General features: G+C 37.8%; 2 protein-coding genes across 3 annotated transcripts; one reads left to right on the plus strand and one right to left on the minus strand.

Moving 5' to 3' along the window:
- The first annotated feature begins 141 nt into the window (after positions 1–141).
- On the plus strand, positions 142–5,667 carry mdh1b (malate dehydrogenase 1B, NAD (soluble)). Of its 2 annotated transcripts, XM_023270550.2 has the most exons (10): positions 143–210; positions 299–411; positions 492–626; positions 1,471–1,613; positions 1,689–1,857; positions 2,460–2,796; positions 2,876–3,017; positions 4,292–4,467; positions 4,581–4,720; positions 5,038–5,667. In XM_023270550.2, exons 1-10 carry the CDS (start codon positions 189–191, stop codon positions 5,089–5,091), a joined length of 1,431 nt encoding a protein of 476 aa, XP_023126318.2. In that variant the 5' UTR covers positions 143–188; the 3' UTR covers positions 5,092–5,667. The 2 variants fall into 2 exon arrangements, with proteins under 2 accessions (XP_035804210.2, XP_023126318.2); XM_035948317.2 differs by having other exon boundaries at positions 142–210; positions 4,581–5,667.
- retreg2 (reticulophagy regulator family member 2) lies at positions 5,167–17,080 on the minus strand. Its single transcript, XM_023270549.3, has 9 exons — positions 16,783–17,080; positions 16,225–16,328; positions 14,924–14,954; positions 14,449–14,578; positions 12,959–13,043; positions 12,541–12,678; positions 12,182–12,270; positions 10,926–11,061; positions 5,167–7,894 (listed from the first exon to the last, which is right to left on the minus strand). Exons 1-9 carry the CDS (start codon positions 17,034–17,036, stop codon positions 7,092–7,094), a joined length of 1,770 nt encoding a protein of 589 aa, XP_023126317.1. The 5' UTR covers positions 17,037–17,080; the 3' UTR covers positions 5,167–7,091.
- Between the last annotated feature and the right edge of the window lie 2,041 nt (positions 17,081–19,121).

Consider the following 19,121-nt stretch of genomic DNA (forward strand, 5'->3'; position numbering starts at 1 on the left):
GTTCCCTGTAAGCGTCATGTTTTGAAAATGTGACATGTAATAATGTATTAAAAATCCAAGGTGTAAAATTTTCAAATCGCAAGTTTAAAAAAAAAAAAATTTAAATACCTGCCGATATTTTTCCGTTGTCAGGCGGACCCAATAAAGCGTAACGCCCCGTTTCCTAGCAACCAACGCTTCCGCAAATAATGGCAAAATTTATGCTCGCTGGTAAAGGCTTGTTTTTTTATTTTTATCCTCTAATATTTGGATATATTTCAACTACTATGACTAATTTTTACAATTTTAACCTCTACAGGGAAAGCAGACTGCCCTCATTATGCCAAAGCGGAACTATTAGCAGACCATCTGCAGAGATGTCTGCCAAACTTCAAGGTCCACAAGATCTCCATCCTCCCAGATGAGTGGACGGTAATTTGTCTTTTTGATGTACAAAACAGTTGCTTATTTTGGGATGTATTGTTACCTGACCTCTACTGTGGTTGTGACAGGAATGGCTGGATGTCACCTGCAAAAGAAACGGGTGGAAACACGAGCAGTCTCCTTTGGTTTGGAGGGAACTGGTCCACCAGGGAGGCAAAGGGTTGCTCTTAGGAGGTTTCAGTGACTTCCTAGAGCACTGCCAGGTAGATAGAGATAGATTTCCTCTGCTATAATCAATCTCAAATTTCAAATTTTGCACATTCCCACACAAATAAATTGCACATTGCTGCAATTCTATAAGGGTCAATATATAATTGAAGGACTTTTGAAGTTCATGGGATATATCTTGCATACATTTTTATCAAAACTTAACAAATTAATGTTTTTTATGTTCATTATGATCATGTCTTTATAATTATTTATTATGGAAACAATCACTTAATAAATAAAAATGACTGGATATCACTAAAATGTCGACTAAATAACCATCCAAGTTTAATAACAACCACCTTGTAATTAGCTAAACAATAATAAACTGATTCAAAAAATGTTTAGATTGTGTTCTTTTTATTAAGTTCAGATAATCATGAAAGATATTTCTTTTCTGGCAATAAATTACATTTTATACATAGTAGTTTTAAAGTAGTGTGTGAGTCAAGTGTGGATTTATGGCATGTCAACAGGTTTACTACAATATCTTTATAAATAACTTTCAATAATATTTAGAAGAATCTTTCTGTAAAATTGCCATGTGGTGTTTGGTTATAGGTGGCCATGTTGATTTTAGGCCTGAAAACAGCAAAAAAGTCAACTATGATACAAAAAGTCCTGCAATTATATATTGACCCATGCAGCTGCCTCACTTAAATAACATCATAAATGTTTGTATTACTTTTATAGCAGCTTTGATTTGCTACACATGTAATATTTACAGCTTTTTAAATGAATGTTTTACTCTTTTTTAAAATCATACTTTGTTTTTTCTATTTATTAGTGTTACTGTTAGTGATGAATTCATTCTTTGTAAGATTCTGATTGGTTGTGTAGGACTACTATGGCATCACATCAGACATGCCCTCAGATATGATGCTGAGCATTGCAGCAGACAACCTGAAGACCAAGATGGACCTCATTGTGGAAGAGCAGCACCTGGCCAGTCTTATTCAACCCCTTCATATATGGATCAGTGGGTGGGTTCCTCTAAAAAAAACACAAAGAAAATGTTTCCGACGTGGAATGTTTTAATAGTTGAAGTGTGTTTCCAGTGCTCTCAGCCCAACGTGCCACATCCTGATCCCTAATCTACTTTCTGCTGAGGTGTTCCCTCAAGTTTCTGTAATCAGCCTCCACCTACTGGAGCTGCAGGGGAATGTGGAGGAACTTCAGGGGCTGAGGATGGAGATCGAGGACCTTGCACCCAGTTTGCTCCATCAGGTAGAGGTTCCACAACTGTTTAACCCTCGTGTCGTCCTGCAGGTCAAAATTGACCAGTTTTAAAAGTTTGAAAATGTGGAAAAAAATATAATTCACAGTGAAACATCTGATGTCCACATTTTCAACATTTTTGGGAAATCTTTGAACATTTTTTGGTGGAAAAAGAAATGTTAAAAATGTTTCTTAAGAACATTCACATAAAAATCAAACAAAATCCAGCAAATTTTGCTGGATTTTGGTTGATTTTTATGTGAATGTTGTAAAGAGAATATTAGAAGTTTTACTGAAATATATGTAATCACTTTAGATATTTTTAGGATTTTTTGGAAGATTTTTACTCATTTTTTGAAAATATTTACAAAAATTTTCTTGCCAAATTTGGGGGATTTTTTAAAATAAAACTTTTAAGGTAAACTTTTGAGGAATTATTGGAATTTTCTTCCTGAAGGTTTTGCAAATTTTCAGAAATTTGGGGAATTTTTTTGCTGAATTTTGGGATTTTTTAGAGAAGGAAACAATATTTTTTGGTGCCCGTAAATGAGGACAACAGGGGGGTTAATCACATCCATTAAAGTCATCATCTAACACATTTTCTTTTCCAGGTGACGGTCCACACAGATCTGGATGAGGCTTTCCAAGAAGCGGACGTCATCCTCCTGTTGGACGATTGCTGGACCGATGAAAGAGAGGATGACGGTGATGAAGAAAAGAAGAGGAAAGTGATGGAGCGATACGGAGTGTACGGACAGCTGATCGACACAAGAGCAAACAAGAAGGTGAAGGTGATCGTGTCTGGCGGCTCATTCGTCAACCTGAGATGCTCGCTTCTTGTGGACGGTGCACGCTCCGTTGACAGCCAACAGTTCGTCGCCACGGCAACACAGCTGGAGAACAAAGCCAGGGCCATAATTGCAAAGAAGCTCAAAGTGAGACCATCAGGTATCTGCTGTAAAATGATTGGTTTCGAATGCATCGTAGCGGCTGAAATGTGAGATTAATGACGCATCTGTGTTGTTAGATGTTACAGATGTCATTGTGTGGGGAAACATCAGTGGTGATTTCTACGTTGACCTGCAGAGGGCGAAGGTTTTCAACTACGACGGGGCAATTAAAGGACCGGCTTTTTATTCTCAACCAGTCCTAAAGATTTGTCCTGACAGGTCTGTTTCAAAAGCAAGATTTTACTAAGTTTGAATAGGCAACAATGTGCAAGACTCCTGGTTCATTGATAGAGAAAAGCATTTTTTTTATTGGTTAATGCCAATGAATTTGGCTTGCAGCTTACACAAACACACTAAAAGGGTCAATTTATAATTGCTGGACTTTTTGTATCCTTGTTGACATTTTTGCTGTTTTCAGGCCTAAAATCAACCAAACACCACATGGCATTATTAGAGAAAGATTATTCTAAATATTATATATATAATTGAGTAAAATTGAAAGTTATTTCTAAAGATATTGTAGTATACCTGTTGACATGCCATAAATCCACACTTTACTCACACATTACTTTATATTAAATAAGTCAGAAAGCCTTGGAGTCTGGCCAGTCTTTTCTTCAGGAGGAAATGACATCATGTGGAGCAGGTTTATTAAAAACCAAGACACAAAATGACAAAAATGAGACACGAAACGACAAAAACGACAAAAATGAGACAGAAAACGACAAAACCGAGACACAAAATGACAAAAACGAGACATGAAACAACAAAACTGAGACACAAAATGACAAAAACAAGACAGAAAATGACAAAAATGACACACAAAATGACAAAAACGAGACAAAAATGAAAAAAAAAGACATGAAACAGCAAAATCAAAACACAACACATGGAGCAGGTCATGTGATCTGGAATTAACACACTTGCTTGAGAGGTGTTTTTGTAATGGGGAACTTAGCTGAAAGTGATTTTTCAGACACAGATACAATTAGTTATTTTCCATCTAAAATTTGATATATTGCCAAAAAAGAAATATGTCATGATTATCTCAACTTAATAAAAAGAACACAATCAAAACAATGTTTTGAATCAGCTCATTTTATTATTGTTTAGCTAATTAGAAGGTGGCTGTTATTAAATTCTGACGGTTATTTAGTTGACATTTTAGTGATATCCACTCATTTTTTATTAATAATTGATTGTTTCCCCAATAAATAATGATGGAATTGTAAAGATGTGATCATAATGAACATAAAAAACATTAGTTTTTTTATGTTTAATAAAAATGTATGCAAGATGTATCCCATGGACTTCAAAAGTCTCTCAATTATATATTGACCCCAACAGTCTGCCACTGACCTGCCATCAACTGACAAACTCAGTCTGTGCAAATGTTGGTTGCACATCTGCCCCAGCCATCTGCCAGCTCTGATCAAAAACATCCTGTGCTTGGAAATGCCAAAAAAACCCAATAATCCCCTTTTCCTTTCCAGGAAATGGCTGGAAAAAGACTTTCAACACTTGGTGCAATGTCAACATGAAACCGTGACTTCAAAGACCAGCCGAGCTGCCGCCATGCTGGCCGCTAACGGGATCCTCGCCGTCCTGAGGGCATGGAATGGTATTTGTGATCCAGATGAGGTCCTGTCTGTGGGTGTACGTTGCCCAGGTTGGACACAGCAACATGTAGAAATGAAGTTTAATCTCTATGAAACATTTTAAACAATCTATGTTGTGGTTGATCTATTTTATAATTAAATATTTCTCTATGGCTACTCGTAGGTCACTACAGTCTTCCAGATGACGTTGTCATGTCGGTCCCAGTCAGATTTAAAGACGGTAAATGGTCTGTGCTGTCTGATGTGACTGTTGGAGACGAGCTGAACAAGAAACTTCAGCTTCTTGCAAGCGAACTGAGGCAGGTGTGTCAAGCTGAACAACATCTCTGTGGATGTTGCACATTTTCATCGCTACAATACTACACTTCATCATCATGTAACACAGTTGCACATAACACCGGCCGGGCGGCTAGTTTGGCTGTAGTCATCAGCAAAAGACATCATTTTTTGTCTCCATTTTCGCAAGAGAGTTTCAGACAGAGTGACGCAAGGTGCTGCAGGAATTTACAGCATGAAAAAAAATAGGTTTCTGGACATATATGTGGTCTAGTAAATCCCAAAAGTACAATTACAAGCTCTTTAAAGAAAAGGTACTAACAGAGTATTTTTTTCTTTTCCAGGAAAAAGAACTTGGACCAGAAAACTGCCCTGTTGTCATGAATAACAATGTTTGATAGGCATTTTAAAAAAATGGTTTCAGAAATAAAAAGTTCCACACACATGAGGCTGATAAAGGTCATTGCAACATCTTTAGTTTGTTTCAGTTTGTTCTTTTATTGTCTTACTTTCACATGTGAAGTTGCAGATTTATTTTACCAGCTTAATGACAGCAAACCTTCCCACGTTCTGAAACTTGTCCGTAGCGGTTACATTTTTAGACGTAAAAGATCAAACTGAGTACTTTATGGAAAAAGGAGAAATTAGAAAATATATTCCTTTTTTTTTTTTTTTAAATTGTACAGTTCGGTAAGTGTCTTTTATATATTTTTATATCTATGTATATATATGTGTATTTATATATACACATATACATATATAGGTCAAGAAGCAAATATTTTAAGCATAAAATACACAACTACCATACACAAACTAGTCTGTTAATCTCTAAATCTGATGTTATCGCTTGCCACCCATTTCCATTTACAGCTGGGTAGTCTTTTCAAAATAAAAGGACACATCAAAACTTTTATTCCCCTCATTGTAATGAAATAAACTGAATTTAACAGGCGTTTTTTTTTTTTAACCTGAAACATTCGAACTGATTTTCCTCACAAATTGTGCAGTACTTTGTCAGCTGACAAGGAGAACTTGAAGAGAGTGCTGTTTTTACATGCAGAATATACACTTTCCTTTTTTTTTTTTTTTTGCATTTCTACACTATACACAAGGAGACTGGAAAAAAAAGGAAAGGTTAGTACAAATACAGTGCACTACGACAAGTCAGGAAATGGACACGTATTCTGCAGTTTTATATTCACTTTGTACAACCCACCCCTGAGATTTGGATGCTGAGTGGTTTACAAAAGCAAAAATCGCCCTCTTCATTCAACTGGAAGTATTCGTCAATTTTTTTCAGACACGTGATGTACAATGAAAGCTTTATGCCCCTTCAAAAACAAGACAAAAAATCTGCTCCAGTACATGTAGTGCTCTTTTGAAAACTGACCTTGAATATTGAGACATGCGTGATGCACGGCATGCATGAACTTGTCGTGGCACGGAGGAGGTTATTTGGTAAATATATATTCCCCAGTGATGATGGTTTTAAATCTGTCGGATCAGTAATAAACTCAAATGGATGTGAGATCTAATCTCAATAAAAACGAGGCATCCATCACAGAGAGGAAATCCAGGAACATTTCTTTTATCTTGCCACGTGAAAGTCACTTGTGTGTATGGGTAAAGACCAACTAGTTGTCAACATCCAGTAATGTCAAAGATTCCATTTTCAGGCAACAAGTGAAAAACCACCAATGATTGAATGCTTCTTTCAAAACCTTAAAAGGTAAAGACGGGGGGTTAATATCGATTCACTAACCGGGAAGACGCAACTACAATTTGAACTTGGACGTCCGTCGTTAAAACACTTACATACAATCATTATGGAAAGGATAAAACGTACTTTCAAACTCCCCCTCAGCTTAATAATAATAATAATCAACTGATCATTAAATTAAATAATTTATCGCATATATTATTAGTCATGTAATCCAACATTTCAACTCTTCATAATACCATCTACATAAACATCTGCTTCGGAAGGTTCAGCCATTAGCCAAGGTACAAAATGAAGGCTTCAGAAGAGACTAAACGGGTTTAAAACAGTAACGAACCGTCAATCCAACCTCTGCTCTCTGACACTATCAAGCCAAAAACTTCTACTGTAAATGCATACTGATGATTTCCATTAGGGGAACAGTAAAGCTGCAATGATCCCATTAAATGTGACAATCTTGGACTAGAACTCAGGTACCGAGGCTGTGCAGACCCTCGTAAAGCGAAGCTATGAAAAGAGAACCTACCAAGTGTCTCAACCATCTGCCACACAATCACCAACCAGCAGTATTAAACTCTTTGATAAATGAATTGTAAATAGCTGTATGTATGTTTATAATGTAGTTCTAATGTACAAATAAAAGACAAACACAGTTGACGGTGGGGGCGAACAGCAAAGCTATGACTGTGGTTGATGTTGAGGAGACGGAGGCGTGTCAGGAGCTCCTCCCACCACCGGTCTGTCAGAGCTGAGCTCCAGCGCCTCGTCTGCCTGCTCCAGTTCACTTTGGTCCAAAAGCTCAAAGTCCTCGTCCTCGGTCGGAACTAGTGTGTCGTCGGGGAACTCCTCGCCAGCGCCGCTTTCCGTCGTGATCGCCTCATCCGGGTCCTCGTCGGGACCCGCCGCCCCCGTCGTAGTAACTGTAGTGTCAGCGGTGGTGTCGGTGGGTGGGGTGGAGGTCTCCAGAGCACCTGGTGGAGTTTCAGTGGGGAGGAACTCATCCAGGGAGGGCTCGTCGCCGGCCTCGCTGGAGTGCAGCAGGGCCGACAGAGTGTTCTGCACAACGGTGGAGATGGCCGTGCTCACTATCTCCTCGCTCAAGGCCTCCAATGAACGCTGTGCACCCTGGGTTACCGCCGCTTCCTTCTCCTCCCCCTCCTGCCTCCCTGCTGCTCCCTCTCCTGCACCCGGAACAGCCGACAGACCCTCCTCACCCCCAGGCGGTCGTCCGTGTCCATTGAAATGTGTGTTCACAAAGTGGAGAGGGGACGCTAGGTGCTGGATGAGCAGGCTGGCGGGGCTCAGCGGTTCCCCCTCTGCTTGAGCACAAGCCTGGGTTCTGTCTCCCTGGCCCGGACCTCGCAGAGGAAAGTGAAGCAGGTTGTGCTCAATGAATGGAAACTCCTCGGCTGAGGGGAACTCAGGAAGATCCCGCAGGTAGGCCTCCTCCGGGTCGCTGTGTAAACTCTGCTGGTCCAAGTCTGGAGTAGAAATGAGGGAGCAAAAAGAATCTTATCTGACTCAAGGATCTAAACCAGACATACTGCCTATACCGGGGGTCCTCGACTTATGCCAGAGTTCCGACTTATGGCGAAAATCGACTTACGCCACACTGTAGGAACAGAACTCCGGCGAAAATGTAAGCAAAGCCATTACGTGCATCCTGTTATGATCAGTTCTTCAGAAAAGTCATGAATACCGACGAATTTCATGCATGTATGAATCATTTTACTAGAAGATAACAGAGTATTGTAACGAACTGATGTTGTTGTTGAGGTTTCAATGTTTGTTGTTCAGTTCCAGATTTACTTAATGTCAGTGAAAGTGACTTTTTTGTCTGTGTTGGATTACGAAGATCTTTCGTATATGAATGCTTCTGCTCAAAGTCTTCGAATGGTTGACACCGTTTACCAAGCTTCTTTGAGGTTTATTGCAAACTGTAAAGTGTCAACGCACCACTGCGAGTTCTACTCTCAGGTGGGATGGCCAGCTTTAGCCACCAGAAGGATCCATCATTGGTATACTTTCATATACAAGGCAATCTTTGGACTACTGCCCTCCTACATTTGTTCCTTAACTGCACAGAAAAGTTCTGATCTTCACTCACTCCGTTCACAAGATCATTTGTTGCTTTTTATTCCATATGTTTGTACTGAACTGGGTAAAAATGCTTTTGTTTATTCTGCACCTTCTGCCTGGAATATGCTGCAGAAAGACTGGAAATTAACCGAGTTAATCTCATTGAGTGCCTTCAAATCTAAACTGCCAGTTCTTGAGGCCGTTTCCACAAAATGCACTTGTTTTTTTATAACTTTCTTGTAAATTACATTTTTTTTGTTTGTTTTTTTGTTCAGATTTTAATTATGTCTTAACTGTGTAATTTTATAACTGTGCTTTGGACTTGCTGCTGCCAATCTTGGCCAGGACTCCCTTGAAAAATGTTTTTAATCTCAACAGGCTCTCTCCTGGTTAAATAAAGGTTAAATAATAAACGACCAGAGAACAAGATAAAGTCTCACTCATTCATCACAGAGGGTCGCTACAATATGTTGCATCATTTTTACATTTTGACCAATGTTGGTTGGTGTTTGGCACTTTTCAGAGCATTTTATTATATCTAATTTCACTTCCATGGAGATGGCTTTCCTTTTCTTCAAACCACTGCCATCAGAAGAGTCTGACTTACACTTGGGAGCCACAATGAAGGGTAAAAAGTTAGTGAATGTAGCACAATCCAAGGTGGCGTACAACCACAGAATGTAAGCTACTCAACTAGCTCAACGTAACCAGTTCCAACGTAATGATGAAACGCCGTAGGTCGAGGACGTCGTAATCCGAGGACCCTTTGTAACGCTTTACAAATCGACTTCTTCATAAAGTTTCTAGCTTGAAATCGAAGACATATGAATTGCTGAATATACCAGGAGGCAAGGCCAGACTACAGGAAGGGGACAGATAAATAAATCCATGTATAGGTTGCTGTATTGACGTGAGGGCAGACTGGAGCAGAAAATCTCTTAATTCCCCAGAAAACTACTGACGCACAGAACCAATGAAGTATGACAAAGGAAAAAAAACATCTGCATACTTTGTCAGAGCAGAGCTAAACGCTAGTTTTCTGCTGGTGGACCTGCATTCCTACTTTTTCCAGAGCTGAACTTTCTGGGAACCTTTGGCTCTCTTCCCAAACAATAGAACAACTTCTCTGTTGGCATACGTGATGGGATTAAGAAGTTCAGTGTCTGCGTCTACTGAAAACAAACACATATCTGAGTTAATCCCTTGCGAGGGATTCACCTTTTCAGCCATACAAAGCTCCAAGTGCTCCTGCCATGCTTGGGACTCTACTTAACCCTCCTGTTGTCCTCATTTACAGGCACCAAACGATATTGTTTCCTTGTCTGAAAAAAAATCCAAAAATTCAGCAAAAAATTCCCCAAATTTCTGAAAATTTGCAAAACCTTCAGGAAGAAAATTCCAACCATTCCTTAAAAGTTTCCCTTAAAAGTTTTATTTTAAAAAAATCCCCCAAATTTGGCAAGAAAATTCTTGTAAATATTTTCAAAAAATGAGTAAAAATATTTTTAAAAAATCCTAAAAATATCTAAAGCGATTACATATATCCCAATAAAACTTCTAATATTTTCTTTAAGAACATTCACATAAAAATCAACCAAAATCCAATGAAATTTGCAGGATTTTGGTTGATTTTTTTGTGAATGTTCTTCAGAAACATTTTTAAAATTTCTTTTTTTCTAACAAAAAATCTTCAAAGATTTCCAAAAGATGTTGAAAATGTGGACATCACAAGTTTCACTGTGAAAATATATATTTTTCTCCACATTTTCAAACTTTAAAACGGGTCAATTTTGACCCGCAGGACAACATGAAGGTTAAAGTCCTGTTCTGCAGGTGCATCATCTGCAACATGTGCATGATCTCCTCCAGAGTTTCAAAACAGCAACCCTCAATTTGAATTTTATTTTGGAGTAGCCGAGGAAGTTGCAGGGAGCCAACACTGGCATGCAAAGTGGGTGAGGAAAGACGATTGTGGTGGTGCATTGCCACATGGTAGAGTTCAGGCTGTTCGTGCCAAACAATCTCCCTTAGATGCCTCAGGATGTTACAGCAGAACCTGGTGCTGACAGTCTGACCCTGTGGGACAAATTTCCAGTGCAAAACAATGAGCATGCTCCTGCTCATGACACGACATGCTGTCGTCACTCTGGGAGACTGCTGGCTCTTCCACGGAAGAATTCAAGGTTGGTTCAATTTGACACAGAATCAGATGTTTGCTGTCTGCCAACTTTGAAATCCACGGTTGAAATCGCAAATGTGCACCAGAAAGTGGTCTGAACAGGATTTCCAGAGTGTCTGGAGCACTGGGAGCTGTGTATCATCACACAATTACACTACTTCAAATGCAATCACAGCAAAATTTAAATCAAGCAAAGTTTTCTCTATTCACAGGCGCTGTTTCTGAACTTCTGAGTGCGATGAAGTGAGATTTACCTTCAGAGACATCGGTCAGTTGAGGAGTGGTGGCTCTGGACACTGAGAACCCTCCACTCTCCAAGATGGAAGCTTCTTCATCCGACAGCTCCGAGTCTGTGATGGCCATTGCCAGAGCAGTAGTCTTCACGTCCACCTGGTCAAAACCAACAGCAAAAAAAACAGCAGAAAACTTTTAATTACGTTACTGGATGAACACAAATTAATCAACTTTATCATCTGTGTCACAACTGAGAAGGAAAATCCCAGTAAAAGGGTGAAGATTAACCAGACTTTAGTATCAGAAGGTTTGCATTCTGAGCAACAACACTGCTGAAAAGACTGAGGATCACAGCAGTTTACATTCTTAACTTAGCGCTTATTATTTTCATAGAAGACAGTGAGTCAAAACCAGGCATGACCTCAACACTATCAGTTGGTGAACCGAAAAATGCAAATCTTACAGTCATGCTAACAGAATGTGGCAGTACTTGAAACCTTGACGGTATCAGCCAAAGCACAGAGTCAATGAAGTTCAATTCAGACCTCCTGCCACTGCTGCTGTTTCCTTTGGTGGTCTTATTGTTTTAAAAAAAAACACACACACACACACACACACTCTCACTAAAACAGGGGTGTCAAACTCATTTTAGTTCAGAGGCCGCATTCAGCCCAATCTGATCTCCAGTGACCAGTAAAATCACAGCATAATAAACTATAAATAACCACAACTCCAAATGTTTCCTTTGTTTTTGTGCAAAAATGTTCACATTGAAGGATTTATCTTTTTACAAAATATCATGAACAACCTGAAGTTTCTAAAGCAAAATAAATTCAATTTCAACAACATTATGCCTCAGTTTATCATTTACACATTACAACTTAAAGATCACAGAGTGTCTACAAAGGAACGAAACATTTAGTCACAGCTATCTGGAATTGAACGATGTAGTATTTTACTTTATGATCAAAGTGACAAAAGTCAGACAAAAAAAAATGCAAAACGACAAAAACAAGACAAAATATTACAAAAATAAGACACAAAACGACAAAAGAACAATGAGCAATCTAGTATTTTACTTTATGATCAAAACAACTTGTCATGGTCTAGAAATTATTTGAAATTCATAGTTTTACAAATTTACATTTTACAGTTAACGTCTTCTCTGTAATTTTTACACTAGGAGGGCCGGTTTTGGCCCGTGGGCCGCATGTTTGACACCCCTGCACTAAAGTCAACTGCTCTGTGTGTTTAGTCGTCAGGTGTGTGTTCATACCGTTGGAGCAAAGCAGGACAGCTCCTCCTCACTCTCACTTTCTGTTTCAGCTCTAGGCTCATCGCCCTCCTCCATCTCCTTCTTTACCTCTGTCAAAGGAAAAGTTGGATCAGACAGAGGTACACATGTGGCCAAAGAAGCTTCTCATCATACCTCTTTCATATTAAATACAGCTTCTTTTACACAGTTATGTATACAGAGCAGTGTCAATAGTTGGGCGGAAAAGAAAGATGATTTCTATCGATTCGAAAATCAATGCCTAACTGTATAATTAAGTCCTGTGTTAATGTCACGAACTGGCATGTTGTAGCTGCAGGGGTTTCAGATCTATCACCCGAAGGTGTCTCAGTAACACTCACTCCTCTTGTCATGCTTGCGGTGCTCAGTATCTCCCTTCATGCTGTAATCCAGTTTCATCAGGATTGGTTCCAGGCCGGTGTACATCCTCTGGATCAGCTCGTGGTACACCACCAGCGGCCACAGCAGGACGCTCAGGACTGAAGAAGTGCACAGACGAAGCAGTGACAACTTTATAAACTGTCACATTTAGCAAAAGAAATGTGCTACAAACACAGAAAAAGGCCAATTTCCCAATGAGAACCCAGTAATGTGATTGTTAAGTAAGGAAAGAAGAGATGCATTCAATTTGCACAAGCATGTCAAGCAAAACTACATAAAAGTGTAATTACTTCACTGACTGCTATCTTCACACACCCTGTAAATGTCATGACAACCACACAGTCCAACAGTGTTTTTCTACATCATGAAGTGACTCACCTATTATATAGGAGATCATGATTCCCGGGACATAATGTCCAACCACAGCTAGTACAAAACAGCCGCTGCACATCATCACACAGAACTGGGAGCCAGAAAAAAGAAGAGATATTGAAGATAAAGTCTGCAGGTGTGACATGTCTAAAAGTGTTCTCACAGCTGCACTACCTGCTGAGTTTGCTTTTCATAGAACCTAAATATATACTTTTGCATTTCAAAGTCGCACTGTTAGCATTGTTGACTCTTATGTACAGTATTTGTTTGCGCCTGCTACCAAAGATGAATTTTACATGTAATTTGAGACTTACTGCTGCACTGCAACAAATATATTTAATGTCTGAGTATCTCATGTCGTTTCAGGGTTTTTCTGGGTTCACAATTTGTTTATACATGACAATAAGAATGATGAATCCACGTACAGTAACTGCAGTGAATCTGTGTTACCTTATTTGACAGAAATCTATACATCTTACTGTTTTTAGTATTAGTATACAATCGCTTTACACACTTAACCCTCCTGTTGTCCTCATTTACGGGGGCCAAAAAATATTGTTTCCTTGTCTGAAAAAAATTTTAAAATTCAGCAAAAAAATTCCCCAAATTTCTGAACATTTGCAAAGGAAGAAAATTACAATAATTCCTTAAAAGATTCCCTTAAAAGTTTTATTTAAAAAAAAAAAAAATCCCCCAAATGTGGCAAGAAAATTCTTGTAAATATTTTCAAAAATTGAATAAAAATCTTCCAAAAAACATTAAAATATCTAAAGTGATTCCATATATATGTATATATATATATATATATATATATATATATATATATATATATATATATATATATATATATATATATATATATATATATATATATCAGTAAAACTTCTAATGTTTTAAGAACATTCACAAAAAAAATCAACCAAAATCCAACGAATTTCGCTGGATTTTGGTTGATTTTTTTTGTGAATGTTCTTAAGAAACACTTTTTTTGAATATTTCTTTTTTTTCCACCAAAAAAATGTTCGAAAATTTCCTAAAAATGTTTCAGAAGTTTCACTGTGAAAATATTTTTTCCCCCCACATTTTCAAACTTTAAAACCGGTCAATTTGACCCGCAGGACGACACGAGGGTTAAGACACTTCACACAAACACTTTTAGAAACTTACATTTTGTACTTTGCATTTTGTGCTTTATATTATTTGTTATTTCTATTTTATTACTAACCTCTGTGTAATTGTGTATATTCCACAAACCTTTGTTTATTGTTTATTGTACTCTGGCAAAATAATTTCCTCCTAGATGAATAAAACGGATCTTATCTTATATACTAAGTAAATTAAACCCTCATTAAGAAAACAGGTAATACATACATATATAACGTTACTTTCAGGAGTCACAAAAGATTTGTCTTTGCAAGAAACACTGCATTTTTATAACCATAAAGTTCATAATTCCCCTAAATTCCATGTGTTACGACCAGTCATGAGTGCCGTACCTTGCCGTGGTTTTGTCGCTTGTACTGCAGCATCTCCTGGAGATACAGGCAGCAGGTCAGGTAGCTCTCAGCCAGGTGGTGGCTGAGCTCAGGAACACTGAGCAGACGCTGCTCTGTGCTCATTGTTTCACTGTATTCCAACACACACAAACACAGGAAGATAGCAAAAAAAAAAAGGTCAAAAACATGCCTGAATAATACAAAGCTGTACTTTAAGCGCTTTAGCCTGAACTTAAAAGTTTTCAGAGAGGCAGTGAAGGATTCCATGTTCATGTAATGACAAGGGAAGGAGACAGGCACATGAGGAATGAATGAAGAGAAATGCAACAGACTAAACCAGTCAGGGAGGATAGAAAGAGTTATAATGGCGTAACACAGACATACACAGACTTGTGACTGTTAAGAGTTGAATGCTCTAATGCTGAAATTAGCAATCATAAGTAATCCATTTGTCATACACACACATATTACACACCTTTGTACAGTGAGTGCCTCAACATGTTGAACTGCAGGAGAGGAGAAACACATAATTAGCAACAGATATACCTGAAGAGGGTTGAACCATATTTATTGCAGTGATATAAGTCGTCATTTTAGTGGTATGTTTGCATTTCAATTGAAAGGAAACAAACAAATAATGATGTGATTTTTGCGACTAAACAACAGGGCTCGACCCGAATTTCTGAATATTAATTTGGAGCTTTTTTTGAGTCCAGTCTGGCCCACTTGGATGGTGGAAACAAAACTGTGACTGCCATCCTAAACTGACATTAGCAGCCAAATTCTGCCTGAGCATTCCGGCAACTTCCACCCTGTCGGAGCGCATTTTCTCGAAGCCTGAAAATGCAGATATGTTCATCTTCCTGGCATATAACATGAAGAAAGCGTAGGTAGGCTACTCAAATGTCCGTTCTTGTAAATATATATACCGCTGTTTCAATTGCACAACTTCTCTTGTTTATGTTTGTTTTACAGAAATGTCCATTCAAGGAAATACCTGCCACTGTTTTGCACTACCTGTCTTATTTTTATTTATATATATATATATATATATATATATATATATATATATATATATATATATATATATATATATATATATATATATATAGTTAATATGATATAATTCACTAGGTAAATGTGTCATTTTATTGTATTGTATTTGAGTTTGTTGTCTCAAAGTAAAAGAAGAACATTCTGACTGAAAGGTTCATTTTTGGCAGTTTTACTTTTTATATCATTTACAAGGTTTAGTGTCTTTGCTTCAGTCGTGCTGCATAAATATCTGACTCCTCATTATTTCAGCGTTTCCCGACAGTATTCTGAGCTGGAAACGATAAAAACACTGGCAGTGGACTATATCATATCATCTTAAACCATGGTAAAATCTGTACAACAATTCCTTGCACTGCTGGCATTTTTTTTGAACTTTTACAGTTACATTTATTCCACAAGCCACTTCACGCTGATGCCACTTATTTTTGTACATATTGTTTTTATACTTATTATTATTACTGTACATATGGTTAGTGCCGCTTTGAAAGATGTTTGCTGCTGTAACACTGGAAATTTCCCCTGGCGTGGGGAGTTATAAAGGATTATCTTATCTTAACTTATCAATTTGACTGCTTATATATTAAAAACAACAATTTATACACTGTAGAACTTGACCAGAATGCCTAATCTGCATTAATAAATAAGAACAGTACAATAACAGTGTCTTGATTTTCAATGACAGACCAGATTTTACCTACACACTGACTGGGCTGAACTTACTGGTAATGATGGGCAGCTTGGGCTTCCATCTCTCCAGGAGCATGAGCCCCAGCAGGGACACACTCAGCAGGAACAGAGGCCGCAGGGAGGTGGAGGACAGGAGCCTGTGGAGACAAACACACAGAAACATCAGCTACTGACTGACATAAACATGCCAATGCTCCGGAGCTCCCTACTGGCTAGCAGCCCTGTTAGCTTCTCCAGTTCAATGTGTCACTGACAGCTGGTCAAAGAGGAGGCCTGGATCTCTGTGTGTCAAATATTAGCTAGAATTACACCGCTAACACGTCTAACAACTCAATAATAACTTTAGTTGTCTATTTAGCTTGGTAATATATGTCCTAAAAGGCGCGTAGGAACACTTGTCGAGGTGGAAATTAAGTTTAAACTGGCTTGCAAAGCTACGTTAGCATGAAGCTAAAAACGTGGGATTAGCTAACTTATCCTGACGTTCCTTCGTAATATCCTCCATGACATTAGCTAGCAGGCTAATGCTGCACTTCATAGCAGCCTTATCGGTGTTTGTTTCGAAGGTAAAAAGACAAAGTGGACGGTTACCAGAATAATGTGTTGAGCGTCAGGGCAACAGAGATGCTGTACAGCGGCCTCTCCCACACCAGCAGCCTCTGCACCCACAGCAGCAGGGGTTCATACGGCGATAGCCAAGCCTGGAGACGCTCCCGCAGCAGGACGAGCTCCGGGTTTCCGTCGGCGCCGGCCTGCTCCGAGGTCCCTGCGGGGAAGAGAGCCTCCAGGCCGACCGAAGAGGAGGTAACCGAGGGGCGTCTTCTGGCCTCCTCTCCGCTCGCCATGTTTCTCCCACTTTGTTATGTTGTTTTGGAGATCACGGGGTTTATGGGGAGACCAGCGGCAAGTTCGACACGCTTAAAGCAAGCGAGCTTCCTGTGGTGGCTTTCAAAATAAAATACAACAGCTTTAACACGAAGCGAAAGAGGAATAGATTTATTTAGGAGATGAAAATAAAATAGAACAGAACAGAACATCCACTTTATTGCCAACCAGAACATACACTAGTTGGTGCACATTATGACTGAAATTTCGATGCAAAAAGCTCGCCATCAGACTGAACAACAGAAAAATTATTCTCAATAAAAAACAATTCCAATATATAGTACACACACACACACACACACACATATATATATATATATATATATATATATATATATATATATATATATATATATATATATATATATATATATATATATATATATAAAAATAAAAAAAAAATATATATATATACACACACACACACGCACATTTATTCTACGGTGAAGATATAGCAGCAGTATTTGCACGTAAATTGAAAAGAAAAAGAAGCAAGAAAAAAAGTAGTAGTAACAGCAGCTATATTTTCACAGTGAATTACAGGTTGAAAACACACAAGAAAACGAAAACAATACTCATTTTTTCTTACAAACAAATCTATATATAGTGATTTACACAGACATTCGTGTAATCCTTGGAAATAGTTTGATTTTTTTTTAAGTTTATTTTATTTTGGAGGTAGTACGGATTTGCGCCTTGATTCCACGCAGCTTGACGTAGCGGTGACGGCGCACAGAGGGGCGGACTGATCTTCAGGCCCGTCATAGCTGAGAAAAAATGTAGTCACGTGTTTCCTTGTTTACTGTGCAGAGCGGACAGGGTTAAATCCAGCCTCCGTGTACCACCGTGTGGTTCCACACCGTGTTGTGTCTGTGGCATGTTGCATCATGAGGGTGAACACTTGTGGAGACTTGCAGAAGCTGCGAGCAGTTTCCTGTTACTAGAACTGCTATTTTCTACTACTGCAGAAACACTATAGCCCCTGTATGTTTAGCTGTTAAATGTCTTACATTTGTTTTATTTAAATGGTTTTTTTACTATATACTGAAAATACAGACAGCATTCAATCAAACATAGCAAAGGGGAGTCAAATAAAATAAAATAAAATAAAATAAAATAAAATAAAAAGTTTTATTTTTTAAAAAAATGCCTTGAAAATACCAATTAAATCTGTCTCTTTTGGGGTTTTTTTTCCCCTTTACATAGTGGCTTGGATTAATCTAAGGGAATATATGTATATTTGTGGATAAAATAAAATAAAGCAACATAAAATAAAATATGAATTATTATAAGTTAAATTTTTAAAAATGCCTCAAATATACCAATTGCATCTGCATGTACCAAGTGTTGTAACTTAATTTTATATAGTGTCTTGGATTAATCTAAGAGGGAATACGTGTATGTGTGTGGATAAAATAAACAAAATAAAATGACTCATACAATAAAGAAAATTTTAAAAAATTACCTTGAGTATAACGGTTGCATCTGCATCTACTGAGTCATTAATTTGTTTTAAGTTAATTTAATTTAGTTGAATATAGTGTCTTAGATTAATCTGGGAGGGAATATGTGTATATGTGTGGATAAAATGAAACAAATCTTCTAAGTATAATTTTAAAAAATTACCTCAATTATACCAGTTACATCTGCAGCTATCAAGTCATCAATTTTATTTAATTTTATTATTTATTTTACATAGTGGCTTGGATTAATCTCAGAGGAAGTGTGGATAAAATAAAGCAAAATAAAGCAAAATGAAGTCATATAATAATACAATAATTTATAAAAATATTAGCAGTTACATCTGCATCTACTGCAATGCTAATACTATTTTTTATATAGATAATAATTATTATACCACTTTTACACTGGTTAAATAATAATAGCTTTTTTAAAATTGAAACTATAAAAAACCCCTAAATTTACACTGTATGAGTCATCATTTTTTGTGCATAAACTGTGTATGAAAAGTCAACAGATAATCAAAACTAAATTATCACTCAGATACGCCAAAAAGAATAACATCATGTGATGATGAGACGATA

Source organism: Amphiprion ocellaris, chromosome 24, assembly GCF_022539595.1.
Source record: "Amphiprion ocellaris isolate individual 3 ecotype Okinawa chromosome 24, ASM2253959v1, whole genome shotgun sequence".
Classification (NCBI taxonomy): domain Eukaryota; kingdom Metazoa; phylum Chordata; class Actinopteri; family Pomacentridae; genus Amphiprion; species Amphiprion ocellaris.

Coding starts and splice junctions, on each gene's coding strand:
- mdh1b (XM_035948317.2), top strand. CDS start 189: ATGGCAAAATTTATGCTCGCTG. Junction 2,797..2,875: donor GCTCAAAGTGAGACCATCAG/GTATCTGCTGTA, acceptor CTGTGTTGTTAG/ATGTTACAGATGTCATTGTG. Junction 3,018..4,291: donor CTAAAGATTTGTCCTGACAG/GTCTGTTTCAAA, acceptor TTTCCTTTCCAG/GAAATGGCTGGAAAAAGACT.
- retreg2 (XM_023270549.3), bottom strand. CDS start 17,036: ATGGCGAGCGGAGAGGAGGCCAGAAGACGCCCCTCGGTTACCTCCTCT. Junction 14,955..16,224: donor CAAGCTGCCCATCATTACCA/GTAAGTTCAGCC, acceptor CCTCTCCTGCAG/TTCAACATGTTGAGGCACTC. Junction 14,579..14,923: donor GAGGCACTCACTGTACAAAG/GTGTGTAATATG, acceptor GTTGGAATACAG/TGAAACAATGAGCACAGAGC.